Source organism: Catharus ustulatus, chromosome Z, assembly GCF_009819885.2.
Source record: "Catharus ustulatus isolate bCatUst1 chromosome Z, bCatUst1.pri.v2, whole genome shotgun sequence".
NCBI lineage: Eukaryota > Metazoa > Chordata > Aves > Passeriformes > Turdidae > Catharus > Catharus ustulatus.
The window spans coordinates 8,133,632-8,160,386 of record NC_046262.2 but is presented as its reverse complement, the minus strand read 5'-3'; the positions used below and the strand labels follow the sequence as shown (position 1 = coordinate 8,160,386).

Below are 26,755 nucleotides of genomic sequence, written 5' to 3'. Positions count from 1 at the left end.
TCTGTTCCCTGGGGCAGAGTCTGAAGGTATGAATTTTTATTAGCAGCACAGTGTTCTAGCCCAAGTGTCTGAATGACAGCATGGGAATCATAGAAACTTCTTGTTGACCCAGATGTACCCCCTGTATTCAGGGTGTGTGGTTTCTTACTGGTTTTTCTGCTCACTAAGTCAGTCTGCCATGCACAGAGCATCTGTCCATTTTTCAGACTCAATGTTTAATGTAGGAAAGAAACAAAACATTTGGACTTGTCCTTTCCTCTTAGCATTTGTGTGCAGTATGCAATCCACATGGGCAGCTCCAGAAAGCAGATGTCTGCTGAGCTGCAAGCACTCGCTGTAAGCTGTCACACATGTTGGTACTGAGACTTCCAGCATCTTTTAAGTAGGACAGAAGACAGCAAGTGTATCATTGTTCGGTACTGCAGAAAGACAAGTTAGCTGGATTATATTATTGATCAGTTGGCTCATACGGACACAACTGATGGTGGTCAGATAGAAGCCTGGGAGAGAAGTGATGGTCAAGCCCTGTATACTGGGTCATTGCTAGAGATTAGAGGACGTGGGCAATTGTACCCCTATGCTTTTATTAAAAAAAAAGCAGCAGAGCTGCATTTGTGATCACAGAATTTACCACAGACAGCAAAGTGGAGAACATTTTCATAAGACTTGTAAATATGACTGATTCTGAGGATGAGAAGGAGGAGTGGATAGAGACTTCTCAAGTACACATATGTTTTTGAGGTGCAGCTGAAGACCAAAGAAATTGTATGTGCTCATTTCCTTCCACATGCGCTGGGGTCCCTGAGGATTTGCAGAGTGGAAAGTGGGGCTTTGTTAAGCTTGCAAGGGATCAGAAGTGTTGACTGTGAAGGAAGGTAAAAAAAGTTTTGTTTTCCCAGGTGCTACCAGGGTGAGTACAAAGCACCCAGATCCATCATTTGGGGCTATTCCCCCTGCCCCATAGTCAGTTGGCGTTATTGGAGGGGTACATAATGAGAGTAAAAGGCCATTGAGCTGATGCTTTCTAAAGTACTGCAAAATGGAAAGTGATTTAAAAGAGAAAAAATAAACCTGCTAAGCATGTCATCTTCCTTAAACCCCAGATTTTAGTTTAAAGTGTTTTCACCTTCTCTCTGTGCTCCTGCATACTGAGGATTCACAGCACTCCTGCTGCACAAAGGTTCACTGGAACTAATTTCTGATGTTCAGAAATGGCACATGGTACACACACTGTGGGACATGGCTGCTACTAGCAGGAGGGCAGTTTTCAAGATCCTTTGTGTCGAGCCTATAGAAAAAAGCAATCTAGTAAGAAAACTCCCCACTGTTCAAATGCTGTGATTGTGCATGCCCAATTAAGCTGTGAGCATGTGGGGAGAAAACTTTGATTAAACTCTGGCCCCAGCCAAATGTTCATGCAGTGCCTTGATTGAATGTATATTTTCCTTAGGAATGAAGATATAGAGAAGCCTCAGTAACAAAAAAAAAAAAAAAAACCTTAAATATATTAAATACCTTTAGCCATCTACAGCCCCTGCAGGCACTTCTCAGCACTTGCTTTTTGTTTGGGAGCATTGTGTTGTCGACAGTGAGCAAAAGAAATAACATCATCTGTCCTGGGACCAGTCACACCAAGTAGCCGAGATTTTGATGTTGGGGGCAGAGCTGAGTGTATTGGTCTAGGGAGACTTGTGAAAAAGAAAAAATTGCCAAGTAAATTCCAATAGCAAAAGCCTGTGTTGAATCTCAGTGTGCTTTCAGGCATTCACAAGCAAAAGGCTAATCAGTCAAGTAAACGTTTCTCTGGGCAGTGGAGCTGTAGAGAGAGAACTGCATCCATTCAGTATGCACAGAAGCAGAGCATGTTCATGCAGAGACAGCTCCAGCCGAGCTGGCGTGGGAATGCTGCTGTTTTCACAGCAGGCATTGTTACTATGGAGTCCTGTGATTTGCTGCAGAATGTCTGTGAAGTGATGGATGGGAAATATGATAGTGTCTTGCCACTCCTGGGTCCGGGATAGATACCTGCTGGCACTGGGGACACTGTCCCTAGCCCAGCTCAGTTTCCTCTCAAGTCCATTTTACTCTCTGGGTGAAGTGGGCCTGGCCCATGCATGCAGTGGTGGTCACTCTGAGTGATGGTGTTTGTGATCCCTCTGTGCAAGCTGTGGATCTCTTCTGCAGCTGTAATGTGCTGCTGGGACTGAAAGGCATCATGCCAGACCTTTGGGAAGAATTCCTAGGGATGACTCTGCTACCATGTCCTGCATCATTCCCACCTCCAGTGTCAGAAGCTCTACCAGGTGCCAGGCCTCCTCTCTAGACAGTGGGGGGAGGGAAGGGTATCTCCCAGATACAGATTTGTGTCCTTTTAAGATGCGTGTCTTAGACAGAGTGGAAATAACCACTCTTTGAAAATTATCTTAGTTTTCTCTGGAAGCTTAGGAAGCCTTTTCTGTGTGTTTGGTCTAGAGCCCATTTTTGAGATTTCTCAAGCTGAGTCCACTGGTCCAGGCTCAGAGTTCAAATCTTCAAAGGCATCTGAGAACATTTCTCCCCTCCCTCTGTTGATGCTAATGGATGTCTCATGTCACGGTCAGGTTACCTACAAAGGAAAAGCTACTGTCAACACATCAGTTTGGCGCAAAATGTAAGGGCTGATTTGGATTTAGAGTTTAAGCATGAATTTAACAGTGTGAACCTGGGCTAGTCCAGGCATGGCCAGACCCCTTCTCTGCCATGCAGACTTCTGGCTTTGAGCTCAGTGGACTCTCTGCTGGGCTGTACCAGCACAGGAGACAGTATGTGGCGATCACACTATGTCAGTTCCCATAGTATGTATACTCCCATACTTTTCTGCAGCCAGCAGATTGGGGTTCCAAGGACTTGCTTGTTGTGTTCAGTGGCAGCTAAGAAGCGTGCAGGTCTCGGAGTCATGTTCCTTAGAAATGACTGTATCCTGCCTTTTCCCAGACTGGCAGAGAAAAGGCTTTCATCCAGGAAGCTTGGACTCAAATGGTGCCACTTAGCAGCATTTGGATGTCCATCTTGGAGAGAATCTAGCATGTCTGACAGACAGACATGTCCTTTGTGTCACCTAGCTATTGCTGTGTGTAGAAGCCCAGAGATAAGGGAGCTCATGTGTATGTCTCAAACACCGACAGCTGGATGGCTGTGGAGCCAACCAAGGATTGTTGGTAGTAACAGCCAAGGATTGTTAGTAATAGCACACTGGGAGAACAAATAGAATGTGGCTGGAGGAGGGGCCACATGGGGGTAGAGCAGCAGTTTTCTGGGAGAGACATCCTTGTCCTGGCTCCAGGAGATAAGCACAACACAACACAGGTGTAGGAATAAGGTCAAGAAGCAGACAGGGGCTGCAGGAAGATACAGAGACCACCAAATACCCTGAAGCCTCTAACCCATTTCCACAGTAACTAAATCATACAGAAAGGGAAAAATTTACCTCCAGTCCACGGAAACTCATCTATAAAAAGGTACCTCCACAAAGCCCAGGTGTGTGTATACCCTACGACCCTGCACACCCCATTAGCTTCATGAACGATGGAGCCAGGACTGCTATCTCTTTCCTTCCTTCCTTCCTTCCTTCCTTCCTTCCTTCCTTCCTTCCTTCCTTCCTTCCTTCCTTCCTTCCTTCCTTCCTTCCTTCCTTCCTTCCTTCCAAAATTCCTTCCTTCCTTCCTTCCTTCCTTCCTTCCTTCCTTCCTTCCTTCCTTCCTTCCTTCCTTCCTTCCTTCCTTCCAAAATTCCTTCCAAAATTCCTTCCAAAATTCCTTCCTTCCTTCCAAAATTCCTTCCTTCCTTCCAAAATTCCTTCCTTCCTTCCAAAATTCCTTCCTTCCAAAATTCCTTCCTTCCAAAATTCCTTCCTTCCTTCCAAAATTCCTTCCTTCCTTCCAAAATTCCTTCCTTCCAAAATTCCTTCCAAAATTCCTTCCAAAATTCCTACCTTCCAAAATTCCTTCCTTCCAAAATTCCTTCCTTCCAAAATTCCTTCCTTCCTTCCTTCCTTCCTAAATTCCTTCCTTCCTTCCTTCCTTCCAAAATTCCTTCCAACATTCCTTCCTTCCAAAATTCCTTCCTTCCTTCCTTCCAAAATTCCTTCCTTCCTTCCAAAATTCCTTCCTTCCAAAATTCCTTCCTTCCAAAATTCCTTCCAAAATTCCTTCCAAAATTCCTTCCTTCCAAAATTCATTCCTTCCAAAATTCCAAAATTCCTTCCTTCCAAAATTCCAAAATTCCTTCCTTCCTTCCTTCCTTCCTTCCTTCCTTCCTTCCTTCCTTCCTTCCTTCCTTCCTTCCTTCCTTCCTTCCTTCCTTCCTTCCTTCCTTCCTTCCTTCCTTCCTTCCTTCCTTCCTTCCGAAATTCCTTCCTTCCGAAATTCCTTCCTTCCTTCCGAAATTCCTTCCTTCCTTCCTTCCTTCCTTCCGAAATTCCTTCCTTCCTTCCTTCCGAAATTCCTTCCTTCCAAAATTCCTTCCAAAATTCCTTCCTTCCAAAATTCCTTCCTTCCTTCCTTCCTTCCTTCCTTCCTTCCTTCCTTCCTTCCAAAATTCCAAAATTCCAAAATTCCAAAATTCCAAAATTCCAAAATTCCTTCCAAAATTCCTTCCAAAATTCCTTCCAAAATTCCTTCCTTCCAAAATTCCTTCCTTCCAAAATTCCAAAATTCCTTCCTTCCTTCCTTCCTTCCTTCTGTCCCGGTTTAAAGGGACAGTATTGCCAGGAAAAGGGAATTCAGGAACTCGCAGGCACTAAAAAGGTATAGGTTGGGAATAACAGTTCTTTACTGAAATATTTATAAGACAAACAAAAACAGCATCAGCTATACGAAAGAAAAAAAAACAGTGACAGAACAGAATGGAATTCAGTCCCAGTCCCTTTGTCAGTCACCGATGACTCTCCGATGGACCAGGGCGGGCGGCTTCTTAGTCGCGGCTGCTGCAGGGGCAGGGGAGGGGGCCAGGTGGCCTCACCACCCCAGGTGGAAGAAAAGGGTGAGAGGAAGGAACTCTGCTCACCGTGGGCGTCCCAGTTCCCAGTTGTTCAGAGGAAGCAGAAAACTTTAGCAGTCCAAATCCAAGAAGCCTGATCCCAACAGGAGAAACGGAACCTCTCTCCTCCAGTTCGGCCGGCGAGCTGTGTAGTTCTCCTACCCCCAGTGTCCTCTTACTTGCCGAAGACAAAAGCAGGACTCCACCTTTCCCTAATGGGCCATCATTGCTTCAAGTAGTCCTTGGTCTCCAGCTCTTAACGGCTAATAGGAGAGCCATCCCGGCTAGCTTAACATAATAATGGGAAAAAATTTCTAAACCTCGCCAACCCACAACATTATCCACCCCAAATTTTTTCCATGCTAACATACTACATTAAATTAGAACCTTTAAATTACATACATACATGCAGTTACAGACACAGTATCATAGGTAGTTCACCCCAGAACAAGGTCTCCTTGGGGTATGCATCGGGTTTCTCCATCCTTTTGCATCACCCACCAGGTACAACCTGGTCCTTGAGCAAAAACCACCCCACGGACAGGATTGTCTTTGCTGGAGGCAGAGTTTACCCAAACAGTTTTCCCTAGCATACCTCTCATGTGTACCACTGGAACCTTATCCCCATCTGGTGTTCCCAAGAGCTCAGATTGGGCAGGGCCTGCTCGGTTAGTGGAACCTCGGGTATTCACTAACCACGTGGCCTTTGGTAGATTACTTTCCCAGTTCTTGAAAGTCCCCCCACCAAGTGCCTTCAAGGTGGTTTTAAGCAGGCCATTGCACCGTTCGACCTTCCCAGCTGCAGGTGCATGGTAGGGGATATGGTACACCCACTCAATGCCGTGTTCCCTAGCCCAGCTGTTTATGAGGCTGTTCTTGAAATGAGTCCCGTTGTCTGACTCAATTCTCTCAGGGGTACCATGCCTCCAAAGGACCTGTTTCTCAAGGCCCAGGATGGTGTTCCGAGCAGTGGCATGAGGCACAGGGTAGGTCTCCAACCATCCGGTGGTGGCTTCCACCATGGTCAGCACGTAGCGCTTGCCTTGGCGGGTCTGAGGCAGTGTGATATAGTCAATCTGCCAGGCCTCCCCGTACTTATATTTGGACCAACGCCCACCATACCAGAGGGGCTTCACTCGCTTGGCCTGTTTGATGGCAGCGCACGTATCACAGTCATGGATGACTTGAGAGATACTGTCCATGGTTAGATCCACCCCTCGGTCTCGTGCCCACTTATATGTGGCATCTCTGCCCTGATGACCTGAGGCGTCATGGGCCCATCGAGCCAGGAACAATTCTCCCTTGTGTTGCCAATCCAGGTCTATTTGTGACACCTCTATCTTTGAGGCCTGATCAACCTGCTCGTTGTGTTGGTGTTCCTCATTAGCCCGACTCTTGGGGACATGGGCATCCACGTGACGAACTTTCACAGGTAGCTTCTCTACCCGGGTGGCAATGTCTTTCCACTCGTCGGCAGCCCAGATTGGTTTTCCCCTACGTTGCCAGTTTGCCTTTTTCCACCTTTCCAGCCAACCCCACAGAGCATTGGCTACCATCCACGAGTCAGTATAAAGGTAGAGCTTTGGCCACTTCTCTCTTTCAGCAATGTCCAGGGCCAGCTGAACAGCTTTGAGTTCAGCAAATTGACTTGATCCACCTTCTCCTTCAGTAGCTTGTGCAACCTGTCGTGTGGGGCTCCATACGGCGGCTTTCCACTTCCGGTTCATCCCCACGACGCGGCAGGAGCCGTCGGTGAAAAGAGCGTAGCATGTTTCATCTGCTGGCAGTTGGTTATACGGTGGGGCTTCCTCAGCGCGGCTCACTTGTTCTTGCTCCTCATCATCGGCGAGACCAAAATTTTCACCTTCTGGCCAGTTCGTAATTATCTCCAAAATCCCAGGGCGATTTGGGTTTCCGATGCGGGCGCGTTGCGTGATGAGGGCAATCCACTTGCTCCATGTGGCGTCGGTGGCGTGGTGGGTAGAGGGAACCTTTCCTTTGAACATCCACCCCAGCACTGGTAGTCGGGGTGCCAGGAGGAGTTGTGCTTCCGTCCCAATCACCTCTGAGGCAGCTTGGACTCCCTCATAGGCAGCCAAGATCTCCTTCTCTGTGGGAGTGTAGTTGGCTTCAGACCCTCTGTAGCTCCGGCTCCAGAATCCCAGAGGTCGGCCTCGAGTCTCCCCAGGCACCTTCTGCCAAAGGCTCCAGGACAAGCCATGGTTCCCGGCTGCAGAATAAAGCACATTCTTTACCTCTGGTCCCGTCCTGACTGGGCCAAGGGCCACTGCATGAGCGATCTCCTGCTTGATCTGGGCAAAGGCTTGCTGTTGCTCAGCACCCCAGTGGAAATCGTTCTTCTTACGGGTGACCAGGTAGAGAGGGCTCACAATCTGGCTGTACTCAGGAATGTGCATTCTCCAAAAGCCTATGGCACCTAGGAAAGCTTGTGTTTCCTTCTTGCTGGTTGGTGGGGACATTGCGGTGATCTTATTGATGACCTCAGTGGGGATCTGGCGCCGTCCATCTTGCCACTTTACTCCCAGGAACTGGATCTCTCGGGCAGGTCCTTTGACTTTGCTCTTTTTAATGGCAAAGCCGGCTCTCAGCAGAATCTGTATGATCTTTTCTCCTTTCTCAAATACCTCCACTGCCGTGTTCCCCCACACAATGATGTCATCTATGTATTGCAGGTGTTCTGGAGCCTCACCCTTTTCCAGTGCAGCCTGGATCAGTCCATGACAGATGGTGGGGCTGTGTTTCCACCCCTGGGGCAGACGATTCCAGGTGTACTGCACGCCCCTCCATGTAAAGGCAAACTGAGGCCTGCACTCTGCTGCCAGGGGAATGGAGAAAAATGCGTTGGCAATGTCAATGGTGGCATACCACCTTGCTGCCTTGGACTCCAGCTCGTACTGGAGCTCCAGCATGTCCGGCACGGCAGCGCTCAGTGGTGGAGTCACTTCGTTCAACGCACGATAGTCCACAGTCAATCTCCATTCTCCATCAGACTTGCGCACGGGCCAGATGGGGCTGTTGAAGGGTGAGTGGGTTTTGCTGACCACCCCTTGGCTCTCCAGCTCACGGATCATCTTGTGGATGGGGATCACAGCATCTCGATTCGTCCGGTACTGCCGGCGGTGCACTGTTGAGGTGGCAATTGGCACTTGTTGCTCTTCCACCTTCAGGAGTCCCACTGCAGATGGGTTTTCTGACAGTCCAGGCAAGGTGTTCAACTGCTTAATGCCCTCTGCCACTACAGCAGCTATTCCAAAAGCCCATCTGTATCCCTTTGGGTCTTTGTAGTAGCCACTCCTGAGAAAATCTATGCCTAGAATGGGCGGTGCCTCTGGGCCAGTTACAATCGGATGTTTCTGCCACCCCTCTCCTGTCAGGCTCACCTCAGCTTCCAGCAAAGACAATTCCTGTGATCCCCCCGTCACCCCAACAATGGAAACACGCTCTTCCCCCACATGTTCTGATGGTATTAGGGTGCATTGTGAACCAGTATCAACTAATACCCTGTATTCTTGTGGTTCTGATGTGCCAGGCCATCGGACCCACACCATCCAATAGACTCTGTTATCCCGTGCCTCTCCCTGGCTAGAGGCAGGGCCCCTCTAGCCCTGGCTATTATTCCTTTCCTGAACATACATAGTGGAGGTTCCTTCAAGTGGGTCTGACAGATCATCTTCCCTTCTGTAATGCCCAGCACCTTGGTCATGGGAGGTTGAGGCTACCTTCACTTTAGTGTAGCTCCCTCGGTTAGCATTTCCCTCCCTGAGTTGACGCACCCGTGCTGCCAAGACAGAAGTGGGTTTCCCGTCCCATTTTCCCATGTCTTCCCCATGGTCACGCAGGAAAAACCATAGGTCAGCTCGTGGGGTGTACCCTTTTCCACTAGCTGAGGGGCGTGGGGCTGTGACCTTGGGGTACGAGGCTCGCACTGGTGCTGCCTTGATCTTCCTGATCTCCTCCCTCATCTCACTTATGTCACCTCTCATGCCCCTCACCTCCCTGATCTCCTCCCTCATCCCCCTCATCTCCTGGACCACGGAAGAAACCTGGGCCTGCACTACGCCATTCATCATACTGTGAAAATCCCTAAGCTTGTTAGCAACAGAGCTCACTGTTTCTCGGTGCTCATCAGCATTAATCATTGCAATGAAGGTGGTGTATTGAGATGGCCCTCGGTTTGCCAGGTTCCACAGCATGTGACCTGTGCACCTGACCTTGTCAGGGTCATTGTCATGCTGTCCATCCCTCCCAAAGAGTACCTCCAGTACCGCCACCTCTCTCAGCTGTTGAATCCCTTCCTCAACGGTTTTCCAATGCACTCTATTATGGTACTCCTGCATTCTTTCTTTGTTGACAAACCTCTCTCTTACACTCATTAAAAGCCGCTCCCAGAGGGGAAGTGGGCCTGGCTCCCTTACGAATATTTGGTCCACACCTGAGTCCTGGGACAAGGATCCCAAATTCCTTGCCTCTGTACCATCCAAGTGCACACCTGTACCCATAAGGTCCCAGACCCGAAGTAACCAAGTTGTCAAAGCCTCCCGGCCCCGTCGTGCAATATCTTTCCGCAGATTGCGGAGATTTTCATAAGACAGGGACTCAGTGATGATTTCAACCTCTGGCTCCCCTGCTGGTTGTGAGGGCCCTCCTCTCTGGTCCTCTTTGTCTAGGTGCCTTGCTTTCATTTTAGACTTCCTAGTTTCTACAGGGGCGACTGCTGCTGGCTGTGAGTGCCCTTGCAATTCAGCTGGACCCTGGGCAGATGTAACACCTAGGGGTTCCACTACAGCATCACTGGATTCTCCCCCTTTATGGCAGGGCTTCTCACCAGCTGGGGAGAGGTACTCCTTCATCATCTGGCCCATCTCACTCATCTGCTTCACTAGAAGCCCCACCCACTCCGGGTGGTTTCTTTCTGAGATGGGCTGTGGGGCAGGGTCAGGCTCTGGGGCAGCATCCCTGGTCTCTGGGGCAGGGTCAGGCTCTGTGGCAGCATCCCTAGTCTCTGGGACAGGGTCAGGCTCTGTGGCAGCATCCCTAGTCTCTGGGGCAGGGTCAGTCTCTGTGGCCGCATCCCTAGTCTCTGGGGCAGGGTCAGGCTCTGTGGCAGCACCCCTATTTCCTGGAGTAGGTATCAGAGTTGTTATCCAGCTCAATCCCCCGTTATCTCTTAATGTTAAATAGGACAAGCCTATCAGTAACACCAGCCACTGTACGATATCATTAGCATTCAGAGGAAATCTGAACCCTTCAAAAACTGGTGGGGTACACCCAAAAATTTGGGTGAGGGGTTGGGAGAAAATTTCCCCTGGTGTTATTCCCTCACAGTAGGTGCCATTATTAAAGTAATCCCAAAAACATGCATTTAGTGTGTGGTATCCCTGAATCCATGTACCCGCCGTCCAAAGGAAGTTAAAAATCCATGAATTCCTCACCTTATCAACCCATAAAGCAAGTTCGATAACAGTTACAGTAGCCTTAGTTACAGGGCCCATGCTTATGTAAGGGTTTGCAAATGGGAGATATACATGTATGAACACGTGCAGCCCAAACCAGATTAAACTGGACCACATGTTGCTAGCACACACAAAAAAAAAACCAGTCTCAGGCAACCGAAGAACTGTTATTCCTTAACCTCCTGCCACACGTTCGGGCGCCAAAATCTGTCCCGGTTTAAAGGGACAGTATTGCCAGGAAAAGGGAATTCAGGAACTCGCAGGCACTAAAAAGGTATAGGTTGGGAATAACAGTTCTTTACTGAAATATTTATAAGACAAACAAAAACAGCATCAGCTATACGAAAGAAAAAAAACAGTGACAGAACAGAATGGAATTCAGTCCCAGTCCCTTTGTCAGTCACCGATGACTCTCCGATGGACCAGGGCGGGCGGCTTCTTAGTCGCGGCTGCTGCAGGGGCAGGGGAGGGGGCCAGGTGGCCTCACCACCCCAGGTGGAAGAAAAGGGTGAGAGGAAGGAACTCTGCTCACCGTGGGCGTCCCAGTTCCCAGTTGTTCAGAGGAAGCAGAAAACTTTAGCAGTCCAAATCCAAGAAGCCTGATCCCAACAGGAGAAACGGAACCTCTCTCCTCCAGTTCGGCCGGCGAGCTGTGTAGTTCTCCTACCCCCAGTGTCCTCTTACTTGCCGAAGACAAAAGCAGGACTCCACCTTTCCCTAATGGGCCATCATTGCTTCAAGTAGTCCTTGGTCTCCAGCTCTTAACGGCTAATAGGAGAGCCATCCCGGCTAGCTTAACATAATAATGGGAAAAAATTTCTAAACCTCGCCAACCCACAACACTTCCTTCCTTCCTTCCTTCCTTCCTTCCTTCCTTCCTTCCAAAATTCCTTCCTTCCAAAATTCCTTCCTTCCTTCCTTCCAAAATTCCTTCCTTCCTTCCAAAATTCCTTCCTTCCAAAATTCCTTCCAAAATTCCTTCCAAAATTCCTTCCTTCCAAAATTCATTCCTTCCAAAATTCCAAAATTCCTTCCTTCCAAAATTCCAAAATTCCTTCCTTCCTTCCTTCCTTCCAAAATTCCTTCCTTCCAAAATTCCAAAATTCCTTCCTTCCTTCCAAAATTCCTTCCTTCCTTCCTTCCTTCCTTCCGAAATTCCTTCCTTCCTTCCTTCCTTCCTTCCTTCCTTCCTTCCTTCCTTCCTTCCTTCCTTCCTTCCTTCCTTCCTTCCGAAATTCCTTCCTTCCTTCCGAAATTCCTTCCTTCCTTCCTTCCTTCCTTCCTTCCTTCCAAAATTCCTTCCTTCCAAAATTCCTTCCTTCCAAAATTCCTTCCTTCCAAAATTCCTTCCTTCCAGAATTCCTTCCTTCCAGAATTCCTTCCTTCCTTCCTTCCTGGAGTCCTTCCTTCCTGGAGTCCTTCCTCCCTCCCTCCCTCCCTCCCTCCCTTCCTTCCTCTCCTTCCTTCCTTCCTTTCCCTCTCTTTCTCTCCCTTTCCTTCTTTCTTTCTGCCCCTCTTAAATTCATCTCTTTCTCCTTTCCCTTTTACCTCCCTCCTTTATCATAAAGCCACTGCTGGGTGCTTAATAGGAGGCCAAGAACTAATGTACCAATTTCCATGACAAGTGTGTAATTTACTAGCAGAATTTTGTAAGATTTTGTGGACCCTCTGACTTCCAACCTTCCTTTTTCCACAAGCATCTACAAATCTTGGGTGCTCCCTTCCCCTGAAGGGTGAGAGGCCACACCATGATGATTCTTTCTTCCACCTTGGATTCTGATCTCTTCCCGTCATCTGGGCGTGTTTGAGACCAGATTCATGTTCCAAGGATACACATGAGCTGATCTATGATTTATGCATAAATGCTGTCCTGGAGACCAGTTTTTTGTTTTGCTACTGCTCTTCCCTTTTTAACTAGTCGCTAAACTGCAACATTAGAGAAGTGCAGCAGCGACTGCGTTAGAGGAAAGCAGAAGAAATTGCCTTTTGTTCAGCATTGTCCTTGAATGCGAGGTCTTGTGAGCACCATCCATTTTAAATACTGTCAAAGTCTACTGGATAGTGCAAAGGAGTGGGATTTTCATAAAGTGGTCTAACCCTACATATGTGTTTTAACCAGTTTCTGGCAATCTAGAGCCTAATTCAAAGATCACATTTTATCTCCTAAGCACAGTATTAAAAAGAGCTAATGTGCACTGCAAAGAGATGGCAGGCAGAAGAGTATCTCAACAAGTGATTTTTTTTTTTTTTTTTACCCAGAGTGAAGAGTGGTATTACTTTGCTTTGAAACTCAGTGACTCTGCTTTGCATACAGACGTCAGTACCAAATGATGTCTTGCATTTTACATGAAATTGTGTACAAAATAAAAACTCCAGAAACTGGAAGAGATACAATATCAATTCACCAGTTTGGAATAGTATTCTAGTGTGTAATTTATGATGCCTTGTTCCATTTCTTAGAAGTGATGGTTTATTTATATATTTGACCTAATGCTGAATGCTTGCTTTGTGTGTGCAGCTCTACGTATGATATACCCAAATTTACATACACATTTATGTATGTGTATGTTCAATTTAATTTCTGTTTTCTAGGTGGGAGTAAGAACACATTTGTAAACAAGATTTAATTTTCACTATGATGCTAAGTGGAGAGAGTTCCAACCAGTTTGCAGTTTGCTGTGAAAGGATTTCAGTTATTTTTATCAGTAGTAGAACTGTCTGAGTTGGTAGTTTGTTTCTCTCTCAAGTTCTTTGATGTGCTGTACCACAGAGTTCAATATATGTTTTTTGCCAGTAGGAAGGAGCAGAATGTGTTTGGGGAGATTGGTTTTCCAGGGGGGAAATTTTAGTGACAGTGAAAGGTACTATTCTGACAGATCTTTCCTGTCAGCCATGAAATAGGTTCCAAGAGGGACTAGAAATTGAATTCTCCTACCTGTGTAGTCCTTATTCTTTCCAAGCTGGACTTTCACACAGACCTGGTCTCAGAGTTTTCAGTTTTAAGTTTGAGGTTTAATGGTCCACTTGGAATTCATCTGAAACCGTAAATATGTTTCATACAATGTCCCAAGGAGTCATCACGTGAAAATTATTTGGAACTACTGCCAGCCCAGGCTGAATTTGGACTAGTGACCCACCATCCATATTATATTCCCAGTGTCATCCATCATATAAGCCTGATGTTGAAATTTGGTGTTTCCAGAGGTACTTTTAACATAGCAAATGGGCTTCCAAAGTTCTGTGTTTTACCCCTGGGTTCCAGCATTCGGAACACCAGTGTGTTCTGTGCTCCCTCTGAATGTGAAGGGGGTGGAGTTGCCTAGTAGTCACTCAGAGAAGAAGCTGCAGAACTATCAGCTAAACCATTCTGTTTTGTTTCTGTTCTTTTTTAACAGGATCCAACAGCTGCAGCTATTTCGGACAGAGATTGTGATACGAGAGAGGGAGAGACTGTAGCCATGAACTATAAGCCATCCCCGCTTCAAGTGAAATTAGGTGAGTCTTTGCTGATGGAGAGTGAAAAGACCTGAAAGACAGGATCATATGCAGATCTCCATGCATGTGGATGAGCATGCCAGCAAGGCTCAAGAAGCTCACAGAGCAGTTTTGTCATTGTGATTCTGCTGCTGTGATTCAGGGAACTGACCTACAAACATGTAAAGCCCCTGTATCCCTGGGTGTGGTAAAGAAAGGAAGCAATGCCTTAAAAGCAAGGCATAGCTCTTTTAAACCTACAGGTTTTTTATTAAGCTGAGGTCAAGGCTTGGCCAGATAAAGAATGAAGATAATATGGAGGGACTGTAAAAAGAAGACAGAATAGCTGCAACAAAAAGGAAAGGATCAGGGAGTTGAGATACTACCAGAAAAAGACAGAGCTGCATTACTGTGAGATGGAGGACTTTTAGGTCGTAAAGGTTCCCACACAAATATTCTGAGCAATGTCTTTTAATTCTGGAAGTAGAATCATCCTGTTACCAAAAGAACACTGCTTCCTTTCAAGGCTAATGCTTATAAGAGCAATCCACACATTCCTGTCCTGCCTCCCAAACCTGAGCAGCTATTTAACCACACAGCTTCTAGAGCCTGATGACAGAAAAGCCAAAGGAACAGTGTGCTTTTTGCTAAAAAATGGGAATCTAAGTGTGGAAAATTTCCCTGTAGGAGCAGGAAGGAGTCCCCTGGCTGTCCTTCACATCAGAACAAGTGATGAGAGGATGCTGCTGAAGCTGATGGAGGGTGGTTATGCAAGTCATGAATACTCTAAAAACAGTGGCTGCTTTTCAGGAAAAGGCAGGGAGCAGCAGTGTGTGTTAATGACAGCACAATTCATAGTTTGGTAAAAGATTATTACTGCCAGCATGCCATATGCCACCAGGATCCTTTTTCACTGCCAAGAGAGTTCTTTAATGTTACTAGACAGATAATTACTGCTGCAGTAGTTGTTTTGGATAATTTAACACCAGGAAACAGGTTAGAGAGCAATTGATGCTATTATTGGTAAGTCTGATATTCTTGACTTTCTAGGCAATAAAAATATCCTCCTGAGATTCACTAATGTGACAAGAAAATTATACTTTTTTTAGACTTGGCTTTGATAAGTCATGAGACCATTCTAGGAGATCAAATAATTGAAAATATGTTTGGATTCAGAGTAAACAAGATCAATTCATACAAATTAAATGGAAAATAAATTTTATGTAGATTTGTAACCAATCTTGGTATTCTGAATAAAGCTGGTAGAATGAGAAACTTTGGAAGTCAAAAGACATCAGGTAGCATTGAAGGAGAAAGTATCAGAAGAAAGGACATTACTAATGGAGTTCTTTAACAGTCATTTTATGTCTATATTCATTAATGACTTTTACATAAAGAGCAGGAATCCACAAAAAAAAATAGTAGAGTGCATTTGGGAGGAGTAAGTACAATAAAGACTCAGAAGTGGCATAGAGGAGAAAAACCATGAAAACTGGAATAATAGAAATGAGAAAAATAAGACTGGATAAACTCAATATTCTGTAAGCTGGAATTTATCAACTAGGACTGACTACATCAGTTGCTTGGAAGATTACTAATTATTGAAATGGACTAATACATGAAAATAGGCCACAGTCACACTTCTGGAAAATTTACCAGCTTTTTTTCCAGGAATCAGATAGAGGAGAATGATTAGCCTTTCTGCCACAGCTTCCACTTTTCCACATGGGAAACATTGTCTTCCGTTTAGCCAGTACTGAATGGCATAAAGAGTCAAAGGGAGGTACTGGAAGTGTTTGAACAGTTTTTGTAGTAGAGGCACACTGTTGCCAGGATCTCCTTTCCCACTGGTGCTTTCGCCAGGTGAGCTCAGGGCTGATCACAGTACACTTATGAAGATAGTACTGAGTGAGACCTACCTAAAGAGGAATTGTCCTGCAAGGCTGACAAGCATCTTCCTGCCTTGTCTCCAGAGAGAATTCTGCTCCAACACATCTCTGTGGAAACAGTGTACTTCCTTAAGGAAGTGAACACATACCTAGTGGGACTTGGATCAGCGCTCTACTCTTAGCTGTACCCAGATGAGCTTTAGGTTATCTGAGGCAAAATGAGACTAGCAGTATTGTCCATAGCCAGTGTAACGTGCCTTTAATCCACGCTAGCTCCTACTGCTCTTATTCTGGAAATCTGCCCAGCCTCTGCAATTTTCTAGGAGCTTAATCACTGCATCTCCCAGCTCTTGTCCCCATTCCTCAGACTAGATTTTTTGTCCCTTCTGCATTTAACTTGTCAGGGTTGTTTTTAATCTCTTTAAGGCTAGAAAAAGTTCAGGTGGTACATAAATGTTTAATAGCCTAACTGGCAGAACCATTGTTGGGCATGGTAGCAACTGGGGGCTTAATCCTATTGCAGGTTTTCCATGTGGATGGTGGCATTTTTCACTGTTAAATCAGAATCAATTGTTCAAATGTCAAATGTTCTGATGGAAGGTTGATAAATGTCATTTTTCAGTTTGCAGAGATTCATGTATAAATCTGTCGTATGTGCTTGCTGGAAGCTTGGTTCAAGTGAGCTCAATTAAATTCCAACCCAGCATGAATACAACTTTTGCTTCCAGACGCTGGAGTGATCGAAGTGTGACAGAAAGAGCGTGAAAACTGCACATACTGCACGCACATTTATCCTGCTGCTTGAGTGGTCTTTTCCTTGGTTGTTTCTTCCCCCTCTAAATAAATACATTTGGCTTCATGTTTGCTTGAAGGGAGTCTGTAGATACAGGAAAAACTTCAGAGGTGTGTTATATTTCTAGTGATTTTCTAAAGGTTGCATCTCGTTCATAAATGGAACAGTGCTTGAGGCTAGGGCCACATCAAAAAAAATGGGAAAACATCATAGCAAGGGGAAATAAGATCTCCCAGTTCACACAGTTCATAATTTTAAACCTTTATTGATACTGTATGCATATTAATTATGTATTTGTCACTTTTCTAGCACTCCCACTTTGTATTTCTATCCGGAGCTGCCATGCTCAGCCTTGCTTCTTTCTTTCTTTCAGATCATTGATAAGGAGACTCCTGACAGCACGGGTTGGGGGCTGGGTGTACATTAGTGCTTAGGAGATGTCTCCAGCACATCCTTATTAGGAGCCATATCCAGATGGAGCACATACCACAAGCCTTTTGAAAGAGGAGAATTATGATAAGGAGAGAGAGAGAGGAACAGAATAATCCCCAAGTGTCAGTCTCAGGGCACCACACCCACTGGAAGGCAACAGATCCTCCTAGCATTCCCAGGAGATGAGATATTATTTTAATGAAGCTTTTGCCATCTGCTTTTCGATTTTGCGTTTTTAATTTCCCCTCTCTGGTCTGAAATCCTTACCCAGACAATCTGTGTCTGTCTTTCCTAGCAGTCATGACATTAGTTTGTGTTAAAACAGAATAGGCAATGAGGAAATTGGTTGGAGTGCTGTAAAACAAGCAGCAGGTGGGATGAGGGATTGTGGCAGAGGCATCTTCATCAGCACATCTATCACACTGGGAGCCTGGCAGTAAATGTCCTGCATGCCTGTCTGCAGGTGAAAATGTGGGAGAGAGGCAGAGACATTCACAGCAGCCTTCAGCCCTCCAAGGTGCCCGTGGCCTTAGATGTCAACACTTTCTCTCCTTGGACTAGATAGGGAATAAGGCACTGTTTTTGGAAAGTTCCTCAAAGGGGCCATAAAAGTATGTGAAAACTGAAGGTCTAAGCTAGAGAAACTGAGTCACACCTCAAGGAAGTTACTGGAATTCTGTTCACTTAGACCAAGCAGAACTGGTAGGGTTAAACAGCAGCAAAAGCATCGTCACAATGTCATAGAGAATGGTGTTCTCTGGTGTGTCTGACTTGGACAAAACTAATTAATGACTGAGCCCCATCTTGGTGGAGATTGGAGCGAACTGAAGAGATAATCCATCAGGGGACAGAGGCTGATGACATGTCTGTGTTGTTAGCTCCTGCCTTCCAGCCTACTGTATTCATGGCAGATACTGAATTGCTGTGTGATCAGGGAAGAATAGTACCAGGAATATCAGTCAGAACTGCAAAGCCCTCAGGATTCAACTTAACAAAATTGGTGCATTTCTGGCTGAAACTTTACAGAAGGGCTTTGATCCCATAAACAACAGACTGCCCCTTGTGGCTTCTGAGACTGATCTTTCAATTTGTGTAGGTATTTAACGTCTTCTCCTGGGGTGGGGTGTGTGTTCAGAGCTTGTCTTAAAGCTCTCCATCGAAGAAGCATGAAGCACACAGCACAGCAACCTGTCCAGTGCTGCCCAAAAGGATGCTGTGCTCAGAGATCCCCTTCCAGAACTACTCTTGCCTCAGGTCAAGATGCAGAACTGGGAAGTGCAGTCACAAATAGAGCCGGCAGCAAGCATCGTGTGTAGGCTGAAAGGCTCTGTATCTGCCCCCATCTGTGGCTCCTTTTCTGCATCATCACTTCCCAGTCTGCTCCAAAACTTGTGACTTCTGAAGCTTTTCATACAGAAAACAGAATAATAAAGGGGAAGTTCAAGTAGATCGGACAGATCAATGCCATTAGTGTATCATTTTGTCAGTATTTCAAGTACTGTACTATTCCCAGTTGCTCTTCTGTAACAAGGTGATTAATGCTAATTAGGTACAGCAGCTGTTGTTTCTGGGAAGATGCTCTGTAGGTAAATTAGGGAATCATTTTATAAAAGGGCTCTAACTCTTAAGCCAGGTCCCCAGGTTCCAGCTCTGTTGACACAACTGCAGATTTTCATATTCATAACTGTTTGTATGGCAACCTCAAGTGACATCATTACCTTAAGTGCAAAAAGCCATTTTGCTCCCCTAGGAACACCCATTTCCTTAAACACAGTCTGTGCACTGTGCAGGAGAAGGGGTGGGATGGAAGCCAGAAAGCAGGAGCAATACAGCACTGCTATTGATTTTCTTCATGAAGACAGACATGCAGCCCACCACTTGGAAGTCTCATGGAGCTTGGGAGGAATTTATTTAAACATTTTTTCATCTCTTATTACTCTTTCCATTTATAAGAGAAATGGTGCACACAGATTTATGGTAGCATCCTTCCTGTAGGATATTTCCAGGCTCTTTTTGGAAAGGGTGAGAGAGTGAACAGCTGCATCACATTAAGGCTAGTAGGGCTGTCTGCAGACAGAGCTGCAAAGACCAGGGCAGAAAACCAGTTCTGACAGGCATATTATTGCAGATTAGTAAGAAGAGAAGTAGAGGGGCAGCAAGAAAGAGGTGCCTGAGACAGGCTTGGGTAAAAAATAAAGCTATTCAGACAAACTGGAACAAAGCAATCACAGCAGAGAGATCCAGGCAGGAGGGAATGTGTGAGGGGGTGAGACAGAGGGAAGGAAGCAAATTCCAGGAGCAGAGCGCAAGTACGTGAATATGGGAATGATGTGGCATGAGGTTCACCAAATGACCTGGCTTTTTATATGACTGTAATTTTGCTTGATTTGGGGCTTCACTGGCCTTTCACAGCCCTCCATGGTGGTATGTGCACCTCTCCCATGGCACATGCTTGGTACCAACACACCTCACAAGCCAACAGACTCACAACCACTCACATCTAGCATGCTTGGCTAGTGCTCCTTCAGGTTAAAAGGAGTCTTGAAGAAGGAAGCTGTAATGTAACTGCTTGATTTTGGGATGTTTCCTGGCTGTCCTTGAGCCACTCCACTGCAGTCTAATAGTCTAGGAAAGAGCTAATCCTGAAGATCAGCTCCTGCATAACTTATTTTATTTTGGTATTTAAAATGGGGCGAAGCATCCAGAGTCTGAATGGAGGATTTTTGCCTGAAGAAGAAGCTCAGAACTGCAATGTACAGGTTCTCTTCCATGTTTAACCCACCATAGTCAGTTACTTCAAATATGAGAAACAGCTCAGAAGCTTGTGAGAGAAAACCAAATTGAGCAAATTATTGAGATTCTCTGATAGAAAGGAGAAAAAAATTCAGTGAAAGAAGTAGTGATGACAGTAAAATGTACCTGGTCTAGCAAAGCCTAACCCCAGCAGGCAGCACCACACAGCAGTCTGTTCAGAGGTCTCATTACACAGGTACATGTTAATCTCATCACTGTTTCCTGTGAAGCATGTAGAGAACTGGTTTAAAGAAAGAGGTCCCCAAAGGTGATTTACAGCTTGTTCCTGACATTAAAAAGATTAACAGCAGCTGAGATGATAAGGCTGCCTTCTCAGATGTTGGTATCTTTTAAAAAATCAACTCAGAAACGGGCAGTAGTACTATATTCTGGCTCCTCAGAGTCCTGTGTCCTTAAATGTACGTTCCACCTGTTCAGTGTAACATTTCCCCAGTTCTGAATTACCCAGGTGTTACTATTTCTGTAGTTCGTTCTGATGTCTCCAAAGTAGATGAGTTCCTGCCTAGCAGCTGAGGGAAGCAAGTATAGACCAGTATAATTAATGTAAATTGGCTCCAGAACAGACCACAGCATCTACAGACAGTGTTGGGTGATGCATTTATTTAAAGTGTGTGATTTATTAATGATGAGCCTTAAACTGTGCTTGATGGTTTAACTGAATTTTTTCTGATTATCAAGTGATGTGGGCTCCCACTTTGTCTTCTCTGTGCTGCACACTCAGCTCTTAACAGGGAAAGGGTCACTGTCTGCTTATTGAATGTGGGGACTAAAATGCTCCTTCAGCAGATTGAGCTCTGTGAAACAGAGATAACGTACACTTCTCAAAGGGAAGGACCATGTCCTGCTATATTTAAGTTCACTGCAAATCTTGGTTTTTAGCTGCTATCCTCATGCACAGAGGATAGTAACCTGAAAGCTTCATGTTGCTTCTGTGAGATATTGAAGGATCCTTTGGAGACTCAGAATTCAGAAAAACACAGAAACCTTCTTGTGCCACAGCAGGAGAGCAGAATAGACATGGATGTCATCCATATCACATGTCCTGTCAGTAGTACAGTCCTTGTTAGGTGAGGATACCATTGTGGTCCTGGTTGCAGACCTCACCTGAGCATGAGCAGAGGTACACCCTAGGAACCCTTCTTCCATGATCCCAGTCTTTGTTCCAGGCAGAGCAGACAGTGTTACATCCAGCTGTGCACAGCAGAACCCCATTTTTCCAGACTCAGCCAGTGGTGCAGCCAAAGAACCACCTGCAAGGTCCAGCTCTGATGTGGCAGGCAGGGAGATGTGCTGCAAGAAATGTTTGTTGCAGCAGCAACAAAGTACAGTTTTTGCTTAGTCAGCAACCATCACATTTCATCATGTCCATCAGTTTTGGTGCAGAGGTTTAGGGAGAAGCAATTCCCAAAAGCAGGAGGGAGCACAGAAAGAACCACTCTATTTCTCCATAGAAGGAGACGTGGTTGAAGCAGGACGTGGAGCAGTAGGGACCTGTGCTGGGCACATGTTTTCTAGGTTAGCAGACAGGTAGAAGCAACTCAACAGCTTCAGCTATTGTCAGCATCTCAGCCTCTTACAGCAGCCAACACCACTGCTTTATGGGGAAGCTTTAGGAGTGGGAATTAAGCTTTAGTGAGGATAGAGGGACTAGTTGTGCAAAAGCACCTCTGGGACTGGGACTAAGAGGAAGTTTTTCTCGTTCCCTGACAACCACTTCACTCCTGGCAGTAACAGGGCAGTGACCTCTCCAGGAAAAACCACAGCCTTCTTCCTTTGCCGTGTGTAGAATGTCATTTGGCACCTCTCTGTTTCTTTCAAATCTCAGTCTTTTGGCACAACTTTCCTAGTTGCACTTTGGCAGTCATGCTCTATAAAGCAGGGCACACTGAAGGAAAATAAACCTGTTTTTACAGATGCCATATATTTACCAAGATAAAATTTTATGTAAGAGAAAAGTCACAGCAGTAATTGGACAGTCTGATCCCATTTCTCCAGTTGTTAAAAACAACTATCATTCAAACAGCTCTAAGTGCTGCCTGCATCATGTCTGAGTAGCTTGTGCTGAGGGTCTGCCTTTCTGCATCACTCATGGAAATAAGACTGTGGCCTGGTACTGTGCAAAATAGCTGTGGTCTCCTCGTTGAAACATCTTCTTCCAGAAGGAAAAGCGGGAGTTGTAGATCAAATTTTAAAATGTCTTTCTAAACTGACCTATACAAAAACATGCCCCATAGACAATATGCTTTCTCCAGGTCCAGTTACAAGTGGAAAGGAGGGGTAACATGTACATTTTTGGCAGATAGATCCAAGTCCTTGTCAAAGAATCATCTCCAGCCTGTGTAATCATTGTGATCTGTTTGTGTCTGCCTCCTACTAGTAGTAGACTCTTGTTCTCTCCCCACTGCCTTGCAAACTGTTCCTCTCCCAGGCTTCCTCCCACTTTCAGTATCAGTGAAATCATCTTCATTTTTAGAGACTGCACAGCTGAGCCATTTTTCTCAGTGACTCCTGCCTTCCTTCCTCTTCATGTCCCTTTCACCTGTGAACTCTTCCCAATTTTTTCTCCTTTCTGTCTTTTTTATCCCACTTGCTGCTTGCCATGAGAGGAGCTTGAATTGATTCAGCCTAAACCTTTGTGAATGTTCCAACCCTTTGTCTCATAAAGTAACACTGTTTATAGCACAATAAAATAAATCCTCTATGGGGCTTTAAGGTAACTGTACTGTAAACCCAAAACCATCTCATTTTTTGCTATAACTTTTATTTTTTCTGCCTTCTGCTCTAAATGGAAGGCAATCCCCACTTTTTCCAAACAACCCACATACCCTCTTTTTTTGATCACAACTGTGAAATTGGTACAATCAAGTCAGCAGGTGTTGATGTGTTCTGGAGAAATTATGCAGTTCTGTCTAGCTCACTAGTCTGAAGCTCATAAGTTTTACACTTTCTGCCATGAGTAAACTGTGAGCTGGCTGTGAGAAGAAGGTTTAATCACACCAGGTGTTTCAGAGCTGTGGGCTGCTGGCAGCCCCTTTGCTCAAACTCAGCTTCTAAGCCACACTGGTGCCAGAAAACAGCCCTCTCTGTCCCCCATCACTACCCAGCCTGAAAGTAAGAGCTGTTTTTCAAAAAAGGGAAAGATTTTCTATTAATTACTTTAAATATTGATTCTAGGACTAGAAAACTGGGAGAACAGATTAAGAGTACAAGTAAGACAACTGTACTTTATATAAGTTCATCTGAGAAACTGTGTTTGACGTAGTAAGTGACACTGCTTAAAGTGTGTCTTGAACAGGGCAAGCATACTAAATAAATAAAGTAGTGCTGTCAAGCATGGGTAGTTTGAGTCAATGATGAAGGCTGCCTTTAAAATTTGTATTGCTTACGGTTTTTAGAAGAAAAGTATCCTGGGCTTAGGCTCCCTAGTAAATCATAGCATTTTTTTTAAAAAGTTGGCTGAAAAAACATATAATTAATGGTTCCAAAATTTTTCACAAATTCATGTCTAACTCACAAGGTGGTTTTGACCATAAAAAGTTCAGGAAACTCAAGTCACAAAGCAGTTACACCTTTTTTAGCTACTAACTTTCTGCCAGAATATTAAAGACTCGAGTTCAATTTCTTTTTCTGCTGCATGCTTCGGCTCTTGGGTTGAAGTGTGGCTTTATGCAGCCTCTGATCCATGGGGCAGAGGCTGAAGCAAAATGTAATAGCAAAACTTCGGCATAGTTATTTCTGTGCAGGCAGATGTCATGTTTTTAGTTCCTCCAAGTTCACGTAGCTGACACATCTGCCTGTGTGTAGAAAAGGTACGTTACACAACAGTCCTTGAATTTTACCTTGGGTCCTTTGGGCTTCCTGTAATTCATTGGAAGGGGATGATCAGCAAAAGGAGATGATCCTAGCTCCTTTGTTGGCAATGTTCTTCTTTCTGTCTGCAATTGAACATTTGGGAGTTCCCATTTCCCTGGAAATCAGAGGCATGATTAGAGAAGGCTGTGACTGCTCTAGGTCTCATTGACAAAGTGAATTGAACCCTCTACAGCACATTCATCTGACCTAAAACTAGGCTGTAATCTCCTCTGCTTCAAAGCAGGGCAGATAGAGAACAAGAAAAGGGCAGGGCTAAAGGGAGAAAAACACTGCGCCAGGTTTTGTGCATTTACCTGGTTATGACGATCAGGTAGGACATGACCAGAATAATCTTGAGCGTTCTAAGGAAAAGCTTCATGTGAAACTTCCTCTGTGCTATTGAGGAATGATGCCATCATGCCTGAGCTGGCAGTGAATTGCCTGGAACATCAGTGGGTACTTCATTCCCAGCCTGTTACTTTTCTCACCTTTCAGAAGTCCTTTTTCAGCATGAGGACAGTCAAACATGCACAGTGTTTGGTGGGGAGATCGTGTCATCTCCAACCCAGAAGGCTTTGAAGATCTGACTGAATAAAGGCTCTGAGCAGCCCAGTCTGATCCCACAGCTGATGCTGCTTTGAGCAGGACTAGAAAGCTCCTGAGGTCTCTTCCAGCTGAAGCAATACTATGATCCTGTTTCTGGTTAGGACTCCAGGTTGTTTTTTTAAGATGTTATATAGTTATCCATTACAAAAAAAAAATTTTAAAAAAACAATCTTCTATATGTTTGTGTGTTTGGATTCCCAGATAGCTACAGCTGGATTTGCAGAGGTAGACTCTGGGTGACTTGGATGACCTGGTAAACAAGAAAAAACCAATTGCTGCTTGATTTTCACTCCATTATAAATGTTCTTCTTTTTAAGTTTTAATTACTGCTTTTTCTTTTTTCTCTTTAATTCACTAGACCTTCGTGATTGAATTTAAAAACATATTAAAACTAATTTTGTCTTTTGATTGTATTCCTTACTGACTCCAGTGCAGAGACAGGGAGATTGGTTCTTTTGCAGATGTTTCCTAGCTTGCATTCCTCAATGCTGAATGATTTTGCAGTGTGAGCAAGCAGCTGATTTCTTCTACCTACTGTGTCCTAGCAAAACATTGGAGCATTAGCACAGGGCACTAACAGAGTGTAGGAAGCAGAGCCAAATTAAAGTGTTTCTGCATGTGTTTGTGTGAGGTGACAATCAAGCAGCTACAAGGTGGCTGTGCAGCACCTCCGTTTCTTAGACTAATTTGAGCTCTTCTTGGTGTTGGTTATGTCTCAACTAGCCTTTGGGAAAGGCACTTTTATCTTAGATTGGCAAAGGGATTCTTTTCATCTGTGATTTGGATTTTTGTGAGATTTGCAGAAAAAAATAATGACCCAGAGGCTGGTTGTAACGCATACATCCCTACCTGCAGCATGCCACAAATAATGTAAGAAAACATAGATGAAAACAAAAGCAAATGAGTCATCCCATCCCATGTTTCTTCTTTTATTAATTCCATGCTTTTTTTTCCTTAGAATGAGGGAACGGATTTGAATCAAAGTAGATTAAAATCCATCCTGGAGGAGGAAGTTGACTATTTTAATGGGAAAAACACTGTTTTGATCTTCTTATGAAGATTTTAGGGCAAGAGTGTAGGCAGTAGGCAGGTATTCAAGTCTGTTAAATGTGTAGAGGTTGCCTTGGAAAAAAGTGAATGTTGGTCTGCAGCTAACTGACATCCAGAAAAAATAAATACTCCCTCATGGTTCAAGAGTTTAGAACAAAGCTGATTGTTCAAAAGAAAAAAAATCTAACAAAGTTACAGAACAGTACTAGTACTTTTCAAAGGCAGGATGCAACAAAAGAGCAACTTGTCAGACCTCACAGACCAGTTCTGTAACCCAGAGGCAGGATCACAGAATTGTGGAAAATTAAGCAGAGAATATTTGAGGTCATAAAAATGAAAACTCAGACGTACATGATTTGTAAATGGATATTAATGAAAAAACAATTATTCAGGACAGTCCTTCAAAGCCTCTGGGGTCTGCTACATACAGATCCCTCTGCCAGTCCAGCAGTGTTGAAGTCACCCAATTGTTTTCAAGTGGTCCCCAGAGATTTCCAGAAAGTGCCCCCTGGGCACCATCTACCCAAGCACTGACTTGTGCTCTTTTCCCTCACTTTTCCTTTACATCCCCAGCTCCTTGCATTGTTGCTAGATGTTGGTTGACCTTCACGAGATCTGTTCTATATGATTAGGTATGAAGCCAGCAGTAAATCCTAAGTATAATTTTTCACAAGGTCAGCCAAAGTAAGCAGAGTGCATTTAACACTGCAAGTAAAGTACAAAAACCATAGTCACTTTCTCCACCACCGAGGCCTTTCCAGTGAGCAAAGTGTGTTAGATTTAACCCCCAAATTTATCTCCCCACGTTACTGGAATTTGCCATTGCAAAGCGCCCTCTCCAGAACAGACAAAGCAGGGATGCTTTGTTGTAGGTCTTGTTTATTCCAGTTCACTGCTTTTAGGCATGAAATCAATGAAATCCACAGAAGAAAATACTTTCTGGCTCTGGTTTCCAGTACAGTTCTCTCCAGAGGGATATGGAAGAGCAGTGGCTCTCTGTGGCTTTTTCACCAGACATTGCTGCAGGCATGATACTGTCAGAGCTGTTCTGACAGCTTTGTCATAGTGGTCAGGGGAGGAGATGCAGCTTGCTTTTCTTTATGTTTTAGTGGACCCTGGAGACCTGGTAGGAAGAAACCTTGTTTTTGTCATCAGGCTGAGTCAATATGACTTCAGGCACCCAGGGAACAGATACAGGAGATAGAAAATGGCTAGTTTGAGTTCTTTCTGTGTTTGTCCTCATTTTTATCCCTATGAACTCCAAGTCAGGACGTCTCCTCAATCAGAGCTTTGCTGGATTGTTTATTCGGTGATCAGAAGATGATGATCGTTGCTCTCTCATTCTCCCAGTGCAC

At 44.9% G+C, this 26,755-nt stretch overlaps 1 protein-coding gene across 3 annotated transcripts in view; it reads left to right on the top strand.

Moving 5' to 3' along the window:
* The window catches only part of FAM219A (family with sequence similarity 219 member A), a 101,603-nt gene that overhangs the window by 49,206 nt on the left and 25,642 nt on the right, over positions 1 to 26,755 (top strand). For all 3 annotated transcript variants that reach the window (XM_033085431.2, XM_033085432.2, XM_033085430.2), the window contains exon 2: positions 13,886 to 13,985. In XM_033085431.2, coding sequence (XP_032941322.1) covers positions 13,886 to 13,985 — 100 coding nt within the window. The remainder of the gene's footprint in view (positions 1 to 13,885; positions 13,986 to 26,755) is intronic.